Source organism: Sinocyclocheilus grahami, unplaced genomic scaffold (genome assembly GCF_001515645.1).
Source record: "Sinocyclocheilus grahami isolate Dianchi unplaced genomic scaffold, SAMN03320097.WGS_v1.1 scaffold1171.1, whole genome shotgun sequence".
Taxonomy (NCBI): domain Eukaryota; kingdom Metazoa; phylum Chordata; class Actinopteri; order Cypriniformes; family Cyprinidae; genus Sinocyclocheilus; species Sinocyclocheilus grahami.
In genome coordinates this window covers 90,657-110,765 of record NW_015506350.1, presented here as the reverse complement: position 1 = coordinate 110,765, position 20,109 = coordinate 90,657, and the positions used below count along the sequence as shown (strand labels likewise).

General features: G+C 38.5%; 1 protein-coding gene across 1 annotated transcript in view; it reads left to right on the top strand.

The window, feature by feature from the left end:
* The window catches only part of LOC107567583 (AT-rich interactive domain-containing protein 1A-like), a 77,938-nt gene that overhangs the window by 19,505 nt on the left and 38,324 nt on the right, over positions 1 to 20,109 (top strand). Inside the window, exons 3-5 of the mRNA XM_016253280.1 lie at positions 9,633 to 9,845; positions 14,027 to 14,635; positions 14,766 to 14,882. Coding sequence (XP_016108766.1) covers positions 9,633 to 9,845; positions 14,027 to 14,635; positions 14,766 to 14,882 — 939 coding nt within the window. The remainder of the gene's footprint in view (positions 1 to 9,632; positions 9,846 to 14,026; positions 14,636 to 14,765; positions 14,883 to 20,109) is intronic.

The following is a 20,109-nucleotide window of genomic DNA, read 5'->3' as shown; positions in this document are numbered from 1 at the left end:
TATGCTGATTTATATTGCAAACTGGTATTTGTCATATTTTAATTTATTATCATAACCATAAACATACTGGTTTGTTGCACAAATAAGTTACCATTTATTGCACTTTATTATTATTCAAGTTATTTACCTGTAGCGGATAATGTTCGAAAAGTCGAAAGTCTCATATTGACAGAAAACGGCATTTTGCCATTGCAGAAAAGGTGGATTTTGGCAAATTAGAGTTTGAGCTATATGCATTTTATAAAATTAGTTTTACTGTTTTGAGTAGGGATGCACCGAATGTTCGGTAACTGAAATTATTCGGCCGAATAAGCGAACAAGACCGAATACACTGTACTGAACAATGACGTGACACGATCAAATAGCAACCAGCGCAGAGTGAGAGGCGCAATGCAACAAACATGTCAGCTTTGTGGAAGCTTTTAAAACTGCCCGAGAAAGACGCAAAAATCATTAGCACAAGCACCGACAGCGAGAGACCGTTTAGTATTGCAGCGCATGTCTTCGATGAGAAGAGGAAGGGGAGATTGTTGCTGGTTACTGTATGATGATTGAAATCGCGAACTGGCCTTAAACAATTAGTAAATAAACTGCAGAACGCATGTTTTCTAATACACGCGCGCATTGCATGTATTCTGACAGCGCTGCACGAGCTTGCGGTGCTATCTGCTCGTTAGCCAGGCTTCAAAGTCCAAACCGCGAGGAAAATCTGCGCTGAAACAGTGTTACTCGTCAGTTGCTCAGTAACATTTAATATGATTATTTTTTTACAAGGCACGTGACAATGCGATACGTGCTTTTATTTGTATAGTAAAAATGACATGCCTGATTCAAGAAGGGGTCTGATGGCCAAAAAAATAATATTTTACTAACTTATTAATTTTAAGTTAAATTGTGCTTTGTTGGTATAGTGTCTGCTAGAATGTTAAAACATGTTCAGTGTTAAATACTTTTAAATTGTTGTTTTGTAATAGATTTTTTCTTGGAAAAGCAAGACAAAACTGTAAAAAGCACATTTTGGCTATTTAATTTGTGCAATGCTGAAAAAAATTGGCAAAATACATGGGGAAAGAAACTTGAAAAACCGTGTTCAATATTCGTCCTGCACGAGCTTGCGGTGCTATCTGCTCGTTAGCCAGGCTTCAAAGTCCAAACCGCGAGGAAAATCTGCGCTGAAACAGTGTTACTCGTCAGTTGCTCAGTAACATTTAATATGATTATTTTTTTACAAGGCACGTGACAATGCGATACGTGCTTTTATTTGTATAGTAAAAATGACATGCCTGATTCAAGAAGGGGTCTGATGGCCAAAAAAATAATATTTTACTAACTTATTAATTTTAAGTTAAATTGTGCTTTGTTGGTATAGTGTCTGCTAGAATGTTAAAACATGTTCAGTGTTAAATACTTTTAAATTGTTGTTTTGTAATAGATTTTTTCTTGGAAAAGCAAGACAAAACTGTAAAAAGCACATTTTGGCTATTTAATTTGTGCAATGCTGAAAAAAATTGGCAAAATACATGGGGAAAGAAACTTGAAAAACCGTGTTCAATATTCGTCCTTCGGCCCAGTGTTTCATTTTGTTCGGCTTCGGCCAAGAATTATCATTTCGGTGCATCCCTAGTTTTGAGTTTTTTTTTTTTTTTTTGGAACTTTTTTTTTTGACCGCATGCCAAAACTTCCCCAAAAAAAATTATGTAACTAGAATATATTCATTATGCTGATTTATATTGCAAACTGGTATTTGTCATATTTTAATTTATTATCATAACCATAAACATACTGGTTTGTTGCACAAATAAGTTACCATTTATTGCACTTTATTATTATTCAAGTTATTTACCTGTAGCGGATAATGTTCGAAAAGTCGAAAGTCTCATATTGACAGAAAACGGCATTTTGCCATTGCAGAAAAGGTGGATTTTGGCAAATTAGAGTTTGAGCTATATGCATTTTATAAAATTAGTTTTACTGTTTTGAGTAGGGATGCACCGAATGTTCGGTAACTGAAATTATTCGGCCGAATAAGCGAACAAGACCGAATACACTGTACTGAACAATGACGTGACACGATCAAATAGCAACCAGCGCAGAGTGAGAGGCGCAATGCAACAAACATGTCAGCTTTGTGGAAGCTTTTAAAACTGCCCGAGAAAGACGCAAAAATCATTAGCACAAGCACCGACAGCGAGAGACCGTTTAGTATTGCAGCGCATGTCTTCGATGAGAAGAGGAAGGGGAGATTGTTGCTGGTTACTGTATGATGATTGAAATCGCGAACTGGCCTTAAACAATTAGTAAATAAACTGCAGAACGCATGTTTTCTAATACACGCGCGCATTGCATGTATTCTGACAGCGCTGCACGAGCTTGCGGTGCTATCTGCTCGTTAGCCAGGCTTCAAAGTCCAAACCGCGAGGAAAATCTGCGCTGAAACAGTGTTACTCGTCAGTTGCTCAGTAACATTTAATATGATTATTTTTTTACAAGGCACGTGACAATGCGATACGTGCTTTTATTTGTATAGTAAAAATGACATGCCTGATTCAAGAAGGGGTCTGATGGCCAAAAAAATAATATTTTACTAACTTATTAATTTTAAGTTAAATTGTGCTTTGTTGGTATAGTGTCTGCTAGAATGTTAAAACATGTTCAGTGTTAAATACTTTTAAATTGTTGTTTTGTAATAGATTTTTTCTTGGAAAAGCAAGACAAAACTGTAAAAAGCACATTTTGGCTATTTAATTTGTGCAATGCTGAAAAAAATTGGCAAAATACATGGGGAAAGAAACTTGAAAAACCGTGTTCAATATTCGTCCTTCGGCCCAGTGTTTCATTTTGTTCGGCTTCGGCCAAGAATTATCATTTCGGTGCATCCCTAGTTTTTAGTTTTTTTTTTTTTTTTGCAACTTGTGTTTTTGCACGCATGCAAAACATTCCCCAAACAAATATTCAAATGAAATCAAGTAGGCTAACTTTCATTTATAAAGTGTTTAATTACTTTATTGGCCCGAATAGAAGACGACCCCCCCCATTTGCCAGATGTACCTTTTGGAAAAAAGGCTTTTTAAAAACCCTTTTTTTCTCAGTAAAACACATTTTGTCTTCAATTATTTTCATATCGCATATTTATCCTATTTTAATTTTTGTTTTGAAAGTATGGTAAAAACTGGTCAAATGTAACAACAATCACATTTAAAAAATATTCACTTTTTGATATACCATTAAAAAACAAAAAAAACAAAGCAGGTAGCCCATCTGAATTAGGACATTTAGGCTATTCATCTAATAGTAGCCTACCAAAATCTTATTAACAGTAGAAGTTACATCTTACTGTAGTCTTCAAATCTGGGTACTGTCTTACGTTTTAAAATCACAAAGAGAGTTTGGTCCCATCAGGCTAACGTGACAGTCACGACTCACGCAGCTCTAAGCTTTTCTTTCTCTTTTGTTTTTACTCGCGATCTTTACAACACGCATTACATTACGTATTTCACGGCACACTGGTTTTATGCGTATGCGGCACCACATATTGTTGTGGGTGTATTATTGACATGTCAGACCCTGAATATAAGACGACCGTGTTTTCAGATGTATCCAAGAAAAAAAACATCGTCTTATATTCGGGTCAATACGGTAATTGAATTTAGCAAAAATGGGTATTAAGGCCCATTCACACCAAGCATGATAACTGTAACGAAAACGATATTATTATTTTAATTGTTTTTTAAAATATTTTTAATAATTGTCCTAATTCTATGAGAATAGCAAATACACTGTCTGATAGTGATTCCATTATCACTACAACTGTGTCAACTGAATGTTACTGTCTGTTAGTGTGGACACCTAACATTGTTATAGATATTGTAGTGAGCGGACCTTTATTTCATTTAATATAAAAAATGTGTTTAATGTAAACGTGGTGGAAAGAACTATATTGTGATGTACTGTTTCCATGAAATAATACTTTGTTCATCCTTGTGTATGTGATGTGAACATCAGCGGGACGGTTAGCCTTTTTCAGTTGTCTGGAGTTCATCAGGATAGTTGGAGGAGCATCAGGGCTGTCCAGTTTATCTGTGAATGTGTCTGAAGTCGTCCCATTGCGCGAGTCGATGACTGTAAAAGTCACTATAATTCGTCTTTCCCGTGACGCCACTGCTGGTCGTTTTCTCAATTTATAGCTTTGATATTCCTCAAGCTGGTGCGGTATAATTGAGAATTGAGGCAGTACGGCTTTCTCCTTCAGCGAGTCCTTTACTCAACAAATGAAGAGAATCTGCGGTTGAGAAGATGAGACTCGTCTAAGTGAGGACCGAATCTCATTTGGAGCCGCACTCCCATTGCGGAGTAAACCAGCTGGAAGCATTGCTACTGACTTGTGTTTTTGTGACGCCTGACCTCAAACAGTTCACGCCGACCACCTTCTACCCATGAAATATCGAAAGGTTATGAGAATAATTAAAAAAATGTAAGCGTTTTGGCTGGGTGATAAATGTATCGAGATATCATGTGGTGATATATCAAGATCGCGATAAAATCTGTCAGTGATAGCGATAGTAAAGCCTGTTAATGCCTCTGTGTGAACGAATGAAACTCAACACGTGACGCTCATTGTTTTCAGTGTCTGCGACATGAACACATGACTATCCAGAGCCACTTTTCACCATTTCATTTGAGATCTTCACCACAAACCACCAAAATAAGTGTTTTTTTTTTTAAGAAATTATTACGAAAATACATTAATATTGTATGTCAAAGTTAATAATAATAAAAAAAATTATTTGAAGCAATATCATAACCAAGATATTATTTAATCCATGTTTGAGGTTTTATTTATACTGTTCTGTTGTGCAGCATCTGATTTGATCAAAAATACAAATGCAATGTTTTGTTGTAAATAGCTTTCATTTGATTATATTTTAAAAGATTGATTAAATTAATTTTGTTTTGAAATTAATTTTTTTTCTCTTCATCAGACACCATTTTTGATTATACATTTATATTAAATCATAAAATAGAATCCATAAATAAATAAATATGAAAAACACAATTTAAGGGACATATGGGTCCCTAAATTGACCATAAAAATGAACAAAAAGGAAATATTTACATTTGTTCTCAAGGTCTAACAAACATGTGGAAGGCTTTTCCTTCCCTATTAAAAGTAAATGAATATAGTGATGAATATTGATATTGTATGATATGGAGGGGAAAAAATATAGCCTAATGATTTCTCATTTCACCCAAAAATTTGAACAAACCAATATAACTCGTTTCATTTAAAATGGAGCGTCATACATACCTTGCAATAGAAAACAATGTGCTATTGATGGACCAAGTATTGAATTTAATAGTTAAAGGTACACTGCTGTAAGTGTTTAAGTTCACTAAGTAAGAGTGTAGCACGCATTGGAGGAGCTGACATCTTTGCGCTCGTTCTGATTCGACAACGACATGTTTACCCCAGTCTCGAGCAGAACGAGGAATTGGACGTCCATTGGCCTGCCGTCTTGATTTGTGGGCCGTTTCCTCAAAGCAACATACAGAAATGTATTCGTTGTTGAAGTAATAGTTTTCACTGGACATGCAGCGGCATTAAATCTTACTTATTCTAACCATGTAAAATCCCAAGACTTTAAATGGAGATGGCAACTTGAGGTCAGAGGTTTGCTCAGATCTTTGTTCAAACATAATTCTTCTTCTTCTTCATCCTCTTCCATTACGCTTTCGGTCAAATGCTTCACTGATCTCAGCTGTAACCTCATGCTTCATCACCGCATGTAGACGAGATGAAGCACCTACTCTTCTTATAAGACATGTGAACACTGCTGTATTTAGGGCCCTGTAAAATCTGTTGCATTGACAACGACATGTTTACCCCAGTCTCGAGCAGAACGAGGAATTGGACGTCCATTGGCCTGCCGTCTTGATTTGTGGGCCGTTTCCTCAAAGCGACATACAGAAATGTATTCGTTGTTGAAGTAATAGTTTTCACTGGACATGCAGCGGCATTAAATCTTACTTATTCTAACCATGTAAAATCCCAAGACTTTAAATGGAGATGGCAACTTGAGGTCAGAGGTTTGCTCAGATCTTTGTTCAAACATAATTCTTCTTCTTCATCATCCTCTTCCATTACGCTTTCGGTCAAAGGCTTCACTGATCTCAGCTGTAACCTCATGCTTCATCACCGCATGTAGACGAGATGAAGCACCTACTCTTCTTATACGACATGTGAACACTGCTGTATTTAGGGCCCTGTAAAATCTGTTGCATTTTTTTCTCAAGTTCCATTTAATTTATTTTTCCAAATTCCATTTTTTCCTTTTTTACATTTTGCTAGATTCCATTCTTTCCCCCATTTTAAACACAGAACTTTTATTAGTTAACAGCAATTTATTAAAAGTTGAACAAAAACCAAATTATTTAGTGCCCTATGAAATGTTTTTTTTCTTTCTCTCAATTTCTGCTTTGTTTTACATCAAATTCTTTGTTTTCCATTTTCATTTTTCTGGATTCCATTTTAATAGTTTAATAAATTGTAATAATCAAAACGACCCCTCCCCCCAGAAATTCTGTGTTATGTAGTTGATTGCTTCTGGTAATCATCTCAAGTTCCATTTAATTTATTTTTCCAAATTCCATTTTTTCCTTTTTTACATTTTGCTAGATTCCATTCTTTCCCCCATTTTAAACCCGGAACTTTTATTAGTTTATTAGTTATCAAATTATTTAGTGCCCTATGAAATGTTTTTTTTCTTTCTCTCAATTTCTGCTTTGTTTTACATCAAATTCTTTGTTTTCCATTTTCATTTTTCTGGATTCCATTTTAATAGTTTAATAAATTGTAATAATCAAAACGACCCCTCCCCCCCAGAAATTCTGTGTTATGTAGTTGATTGCTTCTGGTAATCAAATTATGGCATAAAACATTAATTTAATTGATATTTTAATCAAATGAAAATTAAACCAACAGTTTTTCTTTTTTTTGGCAAACAAAGTGCTGCACAACAGAGGTTTACTACTAAAATTAAAACATGGCAGAAATTCCATGTGTTTTTATTATTTTTATTTTTGCCCCCTTAAAAATAAAGTTTGAGTATTAAATTTAGTAGCAGCAGTATTAGTAGTAAGACGTACGTTCTACTGTACAATAGTAATATATTTGTCACAATTTCTTCAAGTTAACCCGAACGTTTGTTTTGCCGGGTTGCCGTAAAGAGATTTGTGTGTGTATGTGATATGATGGTAGTTTTTCTCAAATTTCATTTTTAAGTAGTCTTTTTGTGGTTTAATATTCGCAGACACTAGTCCATATTGCAATTTGATTTGAGTGTACTGTCCTACTTTTGATTTATTCATTCATGATTTGGCAAATTCCGTGACATTCCGTCTTACACAATAAATTCCATTCCGTGGAAATCATAGGAAGCTGTGTGTTGTCAAAAATTAACACTTAAAGCTGTCTCTGTGCTGGACTTCTGAGCTACAAAACAATATTTCTTCCATTAATCAACTGAGTTGTCCACACTAGACGCATCGGTTTAAAAATATCATGTTGTTTCTTCCTCCTCCTGATGGAAGACTTCAGATGTCCAGAGAGCCTCATTAGAGCTGCTGGGACCTGTGATCATTTCAATTCAGAAAATGAAGTTTCTATATTACATTTAGGAGTAGCTTATCAGTGGTGACTGTCAAGGTGATGTCCAAATGGCAGAAATGTACAGTAGAAATCATGCCGTTAATGACATGTATTCAAACAAACAGTGAACACTGTTAACAGCAGTGATTATATGTTGCGATTAAACTTACAGGAAAGTTAGGTATTTCTGTATGTTGGTTCAGGGTTGTTGTCATCTATTCTCAGGTTTCAAGAGTCCTGTCCTGTGTCTCTGTGCCTTTACTGGTCCTAGTGATCTTTGAGAAGTGGGAAAATCAGGAGTAATGAGTTTTGCTGATTTATTTAGTGAGTGAGTGCTGATTTCTGAATCTCATGTTACTTTACTATTCATTTCGAGTCTTGTAAAACAACTTCAGAATCAAAACGCTTTCACTAATGGAAAAAAGATGGGCAGTTCATCTGCAAATTTAAGTTTATGATAGAGATGCACCGATTGATCGGCCAGGGATCGGAATCGGCCGGTTTTCCTCATGATCGGCCCGGATCGGTGATCGATCGGTCAGTCTCACTTCTTTCAGATTCCGAGGCGATCCGTTTTGTTACCAGCGGCACAGGCAATAACATCAGCCGCGCATTCTCGCTCTCTTCTCTCCGACAACCCCTTCTCTCTCACACACGTCTCATTCGCTCCGGTTAAATAGTGCTTGTATTGTGCATTATTTTAGTAATTCCCGCAGGTTTCGTGCTTACACCAAACGCGCGCGCACCACCACTGATCTGTATTAGTGGAGCGCTCAAGCCGCGCTCAGTCTCAAACAGCTTGTGAGCCACAAATACCAAAATGAGTGGCTAACTGCGCTAAAACGTTCAAATACATAAAAAAAAAATTGTCAAAATGCCCGTTTTGGGGAGTATCCAGTTAAACACAGTCAGTTTTGGAACGTTAAATAGTTGAGAAAGAACGCATGTTGTGTAACAGTATATTGGGTTCGTTATGCTGCTGTCTGTCATGTTAATCCAAGAACAAAAGACAAAGAAAATCATTTTCTGCTCTTGACTGAATACGTTTTATAACTTTAATGGTAAGCATTAATCTGTATTCAATTTTTACAATGAAGACTACAGAAATTGAAGTAATCAAATGTAAAATAACACAGGATGTGTAGTATTTCTTAACTGAATAAAAGCTTACTTAACCTGAAAAACTTCAGGTTAAGTTTCATAGCTCTCTTTATTCTATTGCATTTATTTGTGCTGTTGTTTGCCATTCTTATTTTATTACTGACTTTTTACTTATGCTTTTTTATGAAAATAAAACTTTGCGTTAAAGAAAAGTAGATTTTTGTTTGTATATGCTGTCAATAATAGTTCTTAGAAAGAAAATCGGAATCGGCAAAAATCGGTTTCACACTAACAAAAAAATTGGAATCTGCCAAGAAAATTGCAATCGGTGCATCTCTAGTTTATGATCTCAGTTTCCGCCCCTGTCATCTTTGTGTAATTCCCACGCACCGTCTTCCAGTCCCGCAGTCCCAAAGACTTTATTCTGATCTCTCTTGTTTCCTCTTGTCTGTTTTCAAAGGGAAGTTGACCGCTCATCCAATCTCCAGCCCCTGGCAGACTGAACCGCTGCTTTCATTCTCTCATTCATTCACTGCCAGTTTCCCCTCCCTTCACTGGCACCGTGTTTGAAGCATACGGATCTATTTTTGATTTGGGCTGGTGTGCCTTTGCTGTGCTCCGGCTAATTCTCTGTTATATGGCATTGTGATTGTTTTCAGTCTTAACAGCGGAAACAAGCCTCTCTTGATATTGATCAGCATTGACTTCATCTTAACCAGAGATGCCTAAGTGAATGCTTTCAGAAAATGAATGACTCGAATGCTCGGCGTTCAGTCGGCTCAATGAAACGTACCACAGTAATTTCTCCTCCTGTATGGCACCAGCTGATTTTGTACCGTGCCGCTGAATTATTAGTGCTTACTGTCGTTCTCTTTGTCTCTTTTAGCCTCCAGGCCCCATGGACCAGGTGGGGAAAATTCGAGGGCAGCATTATGGTGGTGGAAACCCCTACTCTCAGCAGCAGGGGCCTCCCCCTGGCTCCCAGCAGGGTCCTCCTTACCCAGGACAGGGTTACGGGGCCCCGGGACCCCAGAGGTATCCTATAAGCATGCAGGGCCGCACTCCCGGAAGCATGAGCGGAATACAGTACGGACAACAGGTCAGTTCAGCGTATTAATGTTTTTTTTTTTTTTTTTTTTTTTTTTTTTTTTTTTTTTGGGCATCTGATTCTGAGAGCAATTTAGAGAGACGATGGCCAATATAAAATCGATATACACAGTAAGATTTTTAATGTGTGTGTTTTTAAAAAAAATACGTTTCTTCTGCTCATCAAGGCTGCATTTATATGATCAAAAATATGGAAACAAATACAGAAGAGTGATATTGTGAAATTATTAAAAGTTAAAATAATGGTTTTCTATCTTGATATACTTCAAAATATAATTTATTGCTGTGATCAAAGCTGTATTTTCAGCATCATTACTCCAGTCTTCAGTGTCACATGATCCTTCAGAAATCATTCTAATATGAGGACTTATTATTATCATCAATGTCAGAAACTATTGTGCTGCATAATATTTTTTTTTGAAACTGTGATAGTGTTTTCAGGATTCTTTGGTGAATAAACCAGTGAAAAGAACAGCATTTATTCAAAATAGAAATCTTTTCTTAGCATATTAGTCTTTTTATTTTATTTTAATTTATTTTAAATTGTAATATTTCATAATACTACTGTTTTTTGTTGTTTTTTGATCAAATAAATGCAGTCTTGATGAGCAGAAGAAACTATTTTAAAAAACAAATCTTACTGACCCCAAATTTTTTAACAATGGTGAAAGTTATCACAATATTTCATTTAAAGATGGTAAAAGCACATGCATAACACTTGCTGAAATTAAATCTATATTTTAGTAATTTACTATATATTTACTAAATTGTATAATTTGAAAATTAACAAATATAAAAAATGAACTTCATCTGTAAAAAAATCTGTAAAGTTTTTTTTTACTTTTATTTTTTTTTCTTAAGATGGCAACTTCTTGATTCTGTAGTTCTTTTATAGTGTTTTTCACAAATAAAAAAACTGTTAAAAATGACAGCTGGATTTTGAAAAGTTTGCAGGGTTAATAAAATTAAACGATTATTAGATATCCAAAGACTTGTTCAGATGAAATGTGTATTGACAGTAGATGAGTAAGTATTGTAGTGTTTGCCTTTCTGATAATAATAACAAAAGCAAACGCTATCTGTATAGCCCTTACTAACTTTGTTTAAAAGTTCTGTGTAATAATTTATTCGTCAGAACTTTTAAACAGAGAAAATAAACTAATGGAGATGGAGAACAGGAGAAATAAGATCTGTCAAAATAAAGTCCCACATGTCGACAAAATTAGTGGTCGACCGATATAACGGCAAGGCCGATATATTGGTCGACATTTGGCATTTTTCAATTATCGGCATCGGCTGATAAGTTTTTCTGTTTGGCCGATGCGTTCGAGGTGGGACTTTTATTTTGACGGTGCTGACATTCTCGCTCTTGTTCGCCGTCGTCGTTAACAGTTCTGTCTAATACGGACAGAAGTCTGTCTAATAATCAGATAGAACGGTTAAACAAAGGAATTAAAATGTATCCAAAGTATTATACCGATTGCATTTTATTATTAGTAATAGAAAGGCAAACATTATACTTTCTCGTTTGCCGTCAGCATTCAGCAAATACGCATTTATATAATTTAAACAAATCTTTGAATGGCTAATGGAAATTTAATTTCACAAACCTTGCAAACTTAGTCGACTCCAGCTGTGAGATCTTGAAGTGTGCATGTGACCTGCATGATCGCGTGTTCGCTGCATGACTTTCGGTCCGTGCAAACTGAATGCTTTAAACATTAAAATCATGATTTCAAATCATGCTGCGCTTTATGCATTTGCCCACTGTCATATTCATGTCATTTTCATGGTGTGCTGTATGTAAAATGAGTGTTACCCTGGCTTTATTTGAAAAAATATGATTCCCAATGCACACAAACTTCCCAGAATACGGAGTGCCCTGTTGTACAGTGTTTCAAAACTCAGTTGTCAGAAATGTTCACTCTGAGATGAAGGTACGACTTCAAGTGACAATTTTCTACTATGGAGGTCAATAAGGGCCAGAAGCTATTTGGTACATTATTCAAAATGGTAGAAAAAAAATAAAACTCAGTTGTCAGAAATGTTCACTCTGAGATGAAGGTACGACTTCAAGTGACAATTTTCTACTATGGAGGTCAATAAGAGCCAGAAGCTATTTGGTACATTATTCAAAATGGTAGAAAAAAAATTGAGACCATTTTAGCTCCATACAGTAGAATTCAGGCCCAGCCATTCTGTTCGTTTATATAGTGGGCAGACCTTTTCCTCTGCTGCCAGATTTTTGTTTTTCAGTCTCCGCTTGAACCTGAAGGCTTCTGATGCTCTTAAGACGTTCTTGATCATTGCAGCATGAGCTCATGGGTCTTTTCATCTGTGCTTTCAAAGAAGGTTGTTATGAGGTCACAGCGAGGCTCAGGTTTGTCACGTGGGGATTTCCTCGCACGTCTGAAGGTTTGTGTGTGGCGGTCTTCAAGTGCCTGTCTTTCTTCATCCTGTTGTCTGCGCCGGGTGCCTCATTGTGCTTGTCGAGTAAGCAGATGCACTGGTGTGCCATCCATTTGTAGACTGGCATAGAGCATGCACTTCAGGTTGTTTTTATTAAACCTCCCTGTCAGAGGGTCCCCCCCCCCCCCCCCCCCCCCCTTTTTTTTTTTCTCCTCCTTCCTTCCACGTTTTTCTTCCCCATTTTTATATTTCCTTTCTCCTTGAGAGGGAAAGTGCCCAGCTTGTCACCATCAGGCTTTTGTGTCACACGGTACACTCTCCAGCAAGGTCACATTTTTTTGAATGCTGACTGAAAGTAATGAAATGCAAGCGTTTCCCTGAAAGCCTGTGTGCACACCGGTCCTTCAGATGGATAAGAGCTCTGTAGAAAACACTGACCTCTGTCCTCCTGAAACCTAAAATATGTCTCTTTGCTGCTATTGTGAGCCGTTTCAGAGTGTGAATGAACACATCTCACAATGTACTTACATTAACTCCTGTTTTAATACGCTCCCTTGCCAACTTGATTCTCATCATTATAATACAAATTTTTGCTGATACCAATAAACATGAAAATATTATGACCCATAACTGATTATGAATTTACATTGGCCTTTCGTCAGTCAGTCAGTCATATTTATTTATAAAGCACATTTAAAAACAACAGCTGTTGGGCCAAAGTGCTGTACAAAATTTAAGGATATACCAAAATACAGAAGTAAACCTAGAACACAGCAACAAACAATCCACTACAATTATGCCACTGCGCTTTTGTGTTCATTTTTGAATATTAACAATAAAAACATTGCACCAGGGCTTCTTATTATATATTTCCAGTGGATGCTTGAAATAGCCAGTGAAGTTTTTGTGTTTGTAATGAGTCTGCTGTGTTGCTGGTTGCGGACTGGGCCTGCACCTCTTACACTCATCTGTTTCAGTTTTATTTATGGGTTACGCTGGCTCTAAACTGAGTGTCAGTTCACCCCTTTCACTGAAAGTGTTGCGGGTTACAATTTCCAAGCAGTTCCCTGTGCTGTGCTTTCCTCTCCGCGCACACATGACAAAAGCTTGAGTGGAAAACACTTTAATCAGAACTTTTGAAATCATGAAAACATGCAAACAAACAATAATGATTTAATAAAAAAAAAAATGTAAATAATGTTTAGAAGCTAGGGAACTGCTACTTTTAGTACAAATAATACTGCTAAACTAACTAAACACTTTATTCTGAAAGATTTTTAGTGCTTTAAAAAAAAAATAATTTGGCATGAAGAAAGAACTTCATGTTTTGTGTGTAGTTGATAATATTATTTATAACATGCTCCTCATTACAAATCTAGATAAATACTGTTAAAATAAAGCTAAGAATAACTTTTTTATTGTTCGTAATATTACAGAACGAACACTTTTGGACTAACTAGGTTTACTTGATTATCTAGACATCACTTTAGAAAAATCGTGTTGAATATCAAATATGATCAGCATTTTATATATATGATCAATGTGAAATCGGTAATCTGTGAATCTGAATCAGATCAGCAAATCGGTGCCAATAACCAGCTCTGATTTGCATGCATTGTGATCAGGAATTTAAGCACACGCCAACAATTACAAATGATCACCGATATATCAGTGTCTCCAGTTTATAGCTCTACATTGCAAAATGATTGTTTGCTTTTTAATTGATGCACTCTTTGGTTCCCGCTGTGTTTTTTTTCTCTATAGATTGGCTTTGGACAGCATGGCCCCAGTGGTTATGCTCAGAACCAAGGTGGCTACTACGGACAACAGGGCCCTTCACCTCACGGAGGCCCCCAGCAGTCTCCATACCCCCAGCAGCCCTCCAGTGGAGCGGCCTCTCAGCCCCCTTACCCCCAGCAGCCCTCCACTGGAGCGGCCTCTCAGCCCCCTTACTCCCAGCAACCCCCTGGTCCTCCCCATGGCCAGAGTGGGCCCCCTTACGTTCCCCCTCAGGTTCCCCACGTTCCCCCTCAGGGCCAGCCTCCATATTCCCAGACTCCACAGCCACAGTCAGGACAGCCAGCCTTCCCCCAGTCCCAGGGTCCCCCTCAGTCACAGGGTCCGTCTCAGGGCCAGCAGGGGTCGCAGCCCGGATACGCTCAACCACCTTCCGGTCCAGGGCAGCCTCCTCAGCAGCAGGGGCCCTCACAACAGCCACAGGGCCCGCCACAATCGCAGCCGCCCGTCTCGGCGCCCCCTGCGTCATCCCAGCAAGCTTCAGGACAGGGTCAGCCCTCACCTTACTCCCAAACCCCTCCACTGCAGTCTCAGCAGCAGCAGTCACCCTTCCAGCGCTTTCCTCCGCCACCTCAGGTAAAAACCAAAATCAATATGGCGGGTTTTAACAGCGTTTCACTTACTTGGAGTTGCGTCGATGAACGCTATCTTTGTTGCCCTTTCAGAAGTGCTTTCTACATTTAGTTGTCCTGACTTTATTCCTCAGGAGCTGTCTCAAGACTCCTTCAGCTCTCAGTCTTCAGCTCCTTCCTCCAATCAGCCCATGGGGTCCGTGAAGGGCGGTCCAGAGGAGACCATGCAGGGACGACCCTCCAGCCTGCCTGTGAGTCCCATGAGGCTTTCAAACCAGACTAACCTCATGCCGTGCTAGCTTTCAAAATGGTTTAAGGTGCTTAAAGATTAAGCTGTTCTGACGAGGAAATCACTTTTGTAGTGGTAACTCATTCTTTACAAGCATTGACTCTATGCAATGTGCTTTGGATGTTCAACGGAATGTCTTTAGTTGACTATCACAGGCAGCATATAAAAACTTATCCAGTCTCCACTTGTGTCTCAAATCACTGGGCGACTGTCTTTTTCTTTAGGATAGTAATTGGCTGGACGACTGTAGTCATAGATAAAACTATCCAGAAGTGTTTCACAGCCCTGTTCCTGGAGGTCCACTCTAACACTGCACACTTTCAAACTCTTCCTAATCAAACATCAGCTCTTCAGTTCAGACTCCAAGAGCTGAAATGGAAAATGTGTACTGTTCGGGTGCCTCCACTAGGGCCCTATGAAATCCGTTTTTTCCCCCAAATTCAGTTTTTTCCATTGAAATTTTTTCTGGATTCCATTTTTTCCCCCACCATTTTTATTTTTCTGTACTCCATTTTAATGATTAAATTAAAGTTTATTGATCAAAAAGCATGTCTTGAAATCATGAAACTTATACAAGTTAACAGCAATTTATTAAAAGTTAATACATTTTAGGGTCCTATGAAATACGTTTTGTTTTATTTTTTTTTTTCTGGTAATCAAATGAAGGCATAAAGCGTGAATAAATTTTTTCTTGTAATCCAATGAAAATTAAACCCTTAATTTTTTGCCAAACTAAGTGCTAAGAGATTATTCCGTTTTAATAATAATGTAAGTAATATATTTGTTTCACAAGTTTCTTTCAAGTTTTGGAGACTACATTCATATATTCATGTCCTCGTTTAGTGAGATGGCACGCTTCAGGATGTGTGTAGTCTGCGCCATTCATTCACACAGACACGCAGAACATGCAGGACTCATATTTAAAGTCTTTTTGCGGTTTAATATTCACAGACACAAGTCCTTTTTGCAATCTGATTCAAGTGAAGTGACCTACTTTTGATTTATTAGTCCAAAATTTGGCAAATTGTGACATTCTGCGTTACACAGTAAATTCCATTTTTATGACTGGATTCCACGATTCAGTACGCGTTTTCCACATCATGGAAATCATAGGGCCCTACTCTACGAACAGGGTTTGGAAATACTGCTATACAGGGATTGGGAGAGTAAAAGTTTCGTTTGAATCTAAGATTCGTGAGTTTTGGGGCAGGTAGTAGAAACCGTAAACTACGTTCCTAATTCATGGTGTCCAGTCCTGCTTCTAAAGGTCCCTTCTCCTGCAGAGTTTAGCTCCAGTCCTATGTAAACACAACTGAACGAGCTAATCATGGGCTTCAGGGTTACTAGACACTTACAGGTGCTGTTCACATAAAACACGTCTAAAAGTGTGAGAAGCAGAGCTCAGGAATGTTTTTTTTAAAAAGCGCAGCACAGAACGCCTCCTCCGCCATGTTGCCATCAGATAAAACATTTCCATGCCAACTTGCTTCTGTAAACAAAAGTTCACAGCTCTTGCCCCGCCTCCGGGGTCTTCTGATTGGTCCACTGTTTTGGAACTGACATGATGAGCGACGCTGCGTGTAAAAGCTGAAAACTTGACACGGCGTCTTAAAAACGCGGCGGTCATGTGTGAGGCGCTGCAAAAGACATGAGACGTGAGCGCAACGGTCATAGAAGTCTGTTTAGTGCGTTTACAAAGAAAAGCAATGGAAATGCAGCGCATTGAAATGGAAAAATGCGTTCTGTGTGAAGTGTGTTGGAGCACACAGAGCTAAACTCTGCAGAACATTGCATCACTCTGTGAAAGCAGGGTTTTTATTTTTGCACCTGAATGTTATTGTGGTGGTACTGACTTTTCTGATTTACCCAGCATAAACCTTATATCGTGCTACATGTTGGTCACAAGGTTACTTCCAGTCCAAGATAAGCATGGACGCCAAAAGTCGGCCATGCGAGATTAGTTGCTTTTGGAAACCAGCCCAGTGAAAACTCCCAAGGTGTGCACATCATCTGTCAGGGTGAAAAACTTTCAGGATATGGTGTGTGTATGTTTATAGGTTAGCAGATACAAATAGCTCATTCAGAGCAACAGTGTCTCCAAAATTTCCAAATGAATTGCGATAATGAGAGAGAGAGAGGTGTCTAATAGAGAGCTGGATGGCTGGAGAAGGTAAAAGAGGCGTGAGTGAACCGAGATCATTCAGTCTCTGCCGGTGGGGGATGCCCTCAGGATTCAGGATCCAGCTTTCCTCTTATTTCTTTCTTTCTTTATTTTGCTCTTATGTAGCCTGTGACTGAGATTGGCTGAGATTTTATTCAATCCCAGGAATCCCCACGGTTGCCTGCGGGAAAGGCAGTAATGTAGCCCTCGATTGACCCCCTTCTACCACTAACATATCTCCCTCATGCTCTGCTCTCATGGTAGATTAGCCCCTACTGCTAACTTTAGCCCGGCCGACACCAAAGGCACAACACCTCCAAATCACTACCTGACCTGCGAGCGCATTATCCAGCTGTGTAACAAAAACTACTAGAAGCTTAATGGTACTACCATGCTGAGAAGCAATACTGGGCTTATTCTTATTGTTACATGGTTTATTTGTTTTAAGGTCTACACATGGAACTCCTTGCTGCTTTAGCGTCTACAAGGATTAAGTCCTGATACAAAAATATAGTTCTTTCGCCTCCTGGAAATATCCTAGTGAGACTTTTGGGTCTTTTAGGGCAAGTCTTCATTTGTTGGGTTTTGAGGACTAATTTCATGCACGTTGATGTGGATTAAAGCTGCCAACTACAGAGACTTTTCAGCGACTGAATAGGGACCCGTTTGACTGGTTGAGCTGGTTTCCTGATAATCGTTGCTTCACATCGCAACGAAAGAACACGTCTAGCAACCGCACACTTTGTCAGCGCTTTGTGAACTGTTTGTTCTCATGTATGTCGTGTCGTCTCCTCTGAACAATATTTACAGCATTCCTGACCGTTTGATTCAGCAGTGCCTGCTGTAGCCGAATTTATAAAGGCAGCATTTTGTTTTGTGCATGTTATCAGTAAAGCTAAATTGGTGCTTTGACATGAAGTCAGAATTAATTTCTGTTTACTTTATCAGCCTACATTATTCCAAAGAATAAAATGCTATTTTTTTAATCATCTTAAATGTAACTTGCTTCACCTATGAATCCATTTTCTCTTTGGTCTGATGTCAGTGAGGCCACACACATACATGTATAATGTGCAGGGATACTGATATTACTAGTACTTTTCTAAAATCTTGTTAATGGATTAAACCGTAACTGGTCAGTCCAGGTTGAGATTAGCCTTCAAAACGCAGTTGTGAAAACCCCTTTACAATACAAGCAGACCTGGTGATGCAGAGCAATACTAATAGAGCAATAATTGATAATAGCTGCATGTTACTGCTGTCTGCTACTGATGTTGGCTCAGTTGTAGATGTTAAAGCAGTGGTCATCAACCTTTTTGACTTGAAGGCCCTCCAATGTCCACAATATTCGAAGGGCCCCTCTCACTATGTGAAATGTAAGTAAATGAGAAGCCACATTCTGTGATTGGCAATTATATTGACAACAAAAAAATAATTGGACTTGTGGGTTTTTGTTGGCAAGATTCTGCCTTCAGACAGCTTTTCAAGAGCTTGCATTTGTCTTACTTAATACCCATTTGGCATAGTCCTCCGTAGACGCGCTCTGGTTTACCATAATGTCTCTGTCATATGTACGCTGATACGCGCCAAGATGGAAAACGACAGAAAGCTGGAGCCGATCAAATTCTGGGGAGGATCTGAATCCAAAAAACTGATTCCCCAGATTGTGTCTTCATCGGCCGAAAGACTGGGCATCTTTTGCCGTGATCCTGATTAATTAGTTTTGAATTCTGTTTTTTCTTTTTCATTTCCCAAATTAATCTCAATGCAGTGCGGTTCATATCAGTCGAGGATCAAATCAAATCCTCTTCCATTTGGTTGATGATAATGGTGTTTATGTCTGCGTATACGAACGACCGAGATCTGGCACGGGGGGAGATTTCCAGTAGCCTGGGCTTTCAATTGTGGGACACCCTGGAAGTGAGATATCCTCTCTGTGTGTGAGAGAACATGAACGCTCCCTCCAGTCGCTTCTAATCTCCTCCAGTTCCTTTCTAACAGCCTTTTGTGGCCCTTCCTCAAAGTGCGGCTAATCCGAAGCAGTATCCGCCCCCCCCCCCCCTGTACTGCTAAACTCTGCCGTGACTTCAGGGGTCCGTCACCCTCAGCCCCTCACTTCCCCCACTGCTATTATCTCTCTCTCACACTCTTTCTTTCCAAGTCAAAATCCTCTGTAAGTGCTCCGTTTGAATCGTCACTTAAACCTTTGTCCATAATCTTTTGGCGGCATCTTTTTCTGAGATGTATATTTAGTCAGTGTGCTCGGGCCTGGATGGGAAGGTCACATGTTAGTCACACACTCGCTCGTTTTTCCCCTCTTTCTCCCAGTGGAAATGTTTTATGGAGTAGTAATTCTGACTCAGAGGGGCCCGGCCCATTGGGAATACGAGACAGACGCTAAGAGAAAATGGGACTGGAATATTTTGTGTGTAACAATTCAATAGATTGCGATGCATCACACTATCATAATCGTGTGCAGTCTTTGATATGTAAAAATATTCAGGAGGCCTTTATTAACCCCCCGGAGCCGTGTGGAGCACTTTTAATGATAGATGGATGCACTTTTTTGGGCTTCAGAATCTCAACACCCGTTCACTGCCATTATAAAGCTTGGAAGAGCCAGGACATTTTCTAATATAACGCCGATTGTATTCGTCTGAAAGAGGAAAGTCATATACACCTAGGATGGCTTGAGGGTGAGTAAATCATGGGGTCATTTTCTTTTTTGGGTGAACTATCCCTTTAACCCATTTCCTGCCAGCCGTCGCCAGCATTTTTGATCATTTTCACAAAATTTTCATGGCCCCCAGAATATTTTGTTGTGTGAATATCTGAACATGCAATATCAAAAGAACAGAGCCTCTGCTTTTAAAGAAAACAAAACAGTTTTATTCAAGCCTCATGCATTCATTTGAATATGAAAAAAGCAACAATTTGAACAAAAAACTGAAAAACAAATGCATTTTTGTCAAAGACTACGTCTGGATCGACTCTCTAACGATCAAAACATAGATGAGTCGATCGCTTC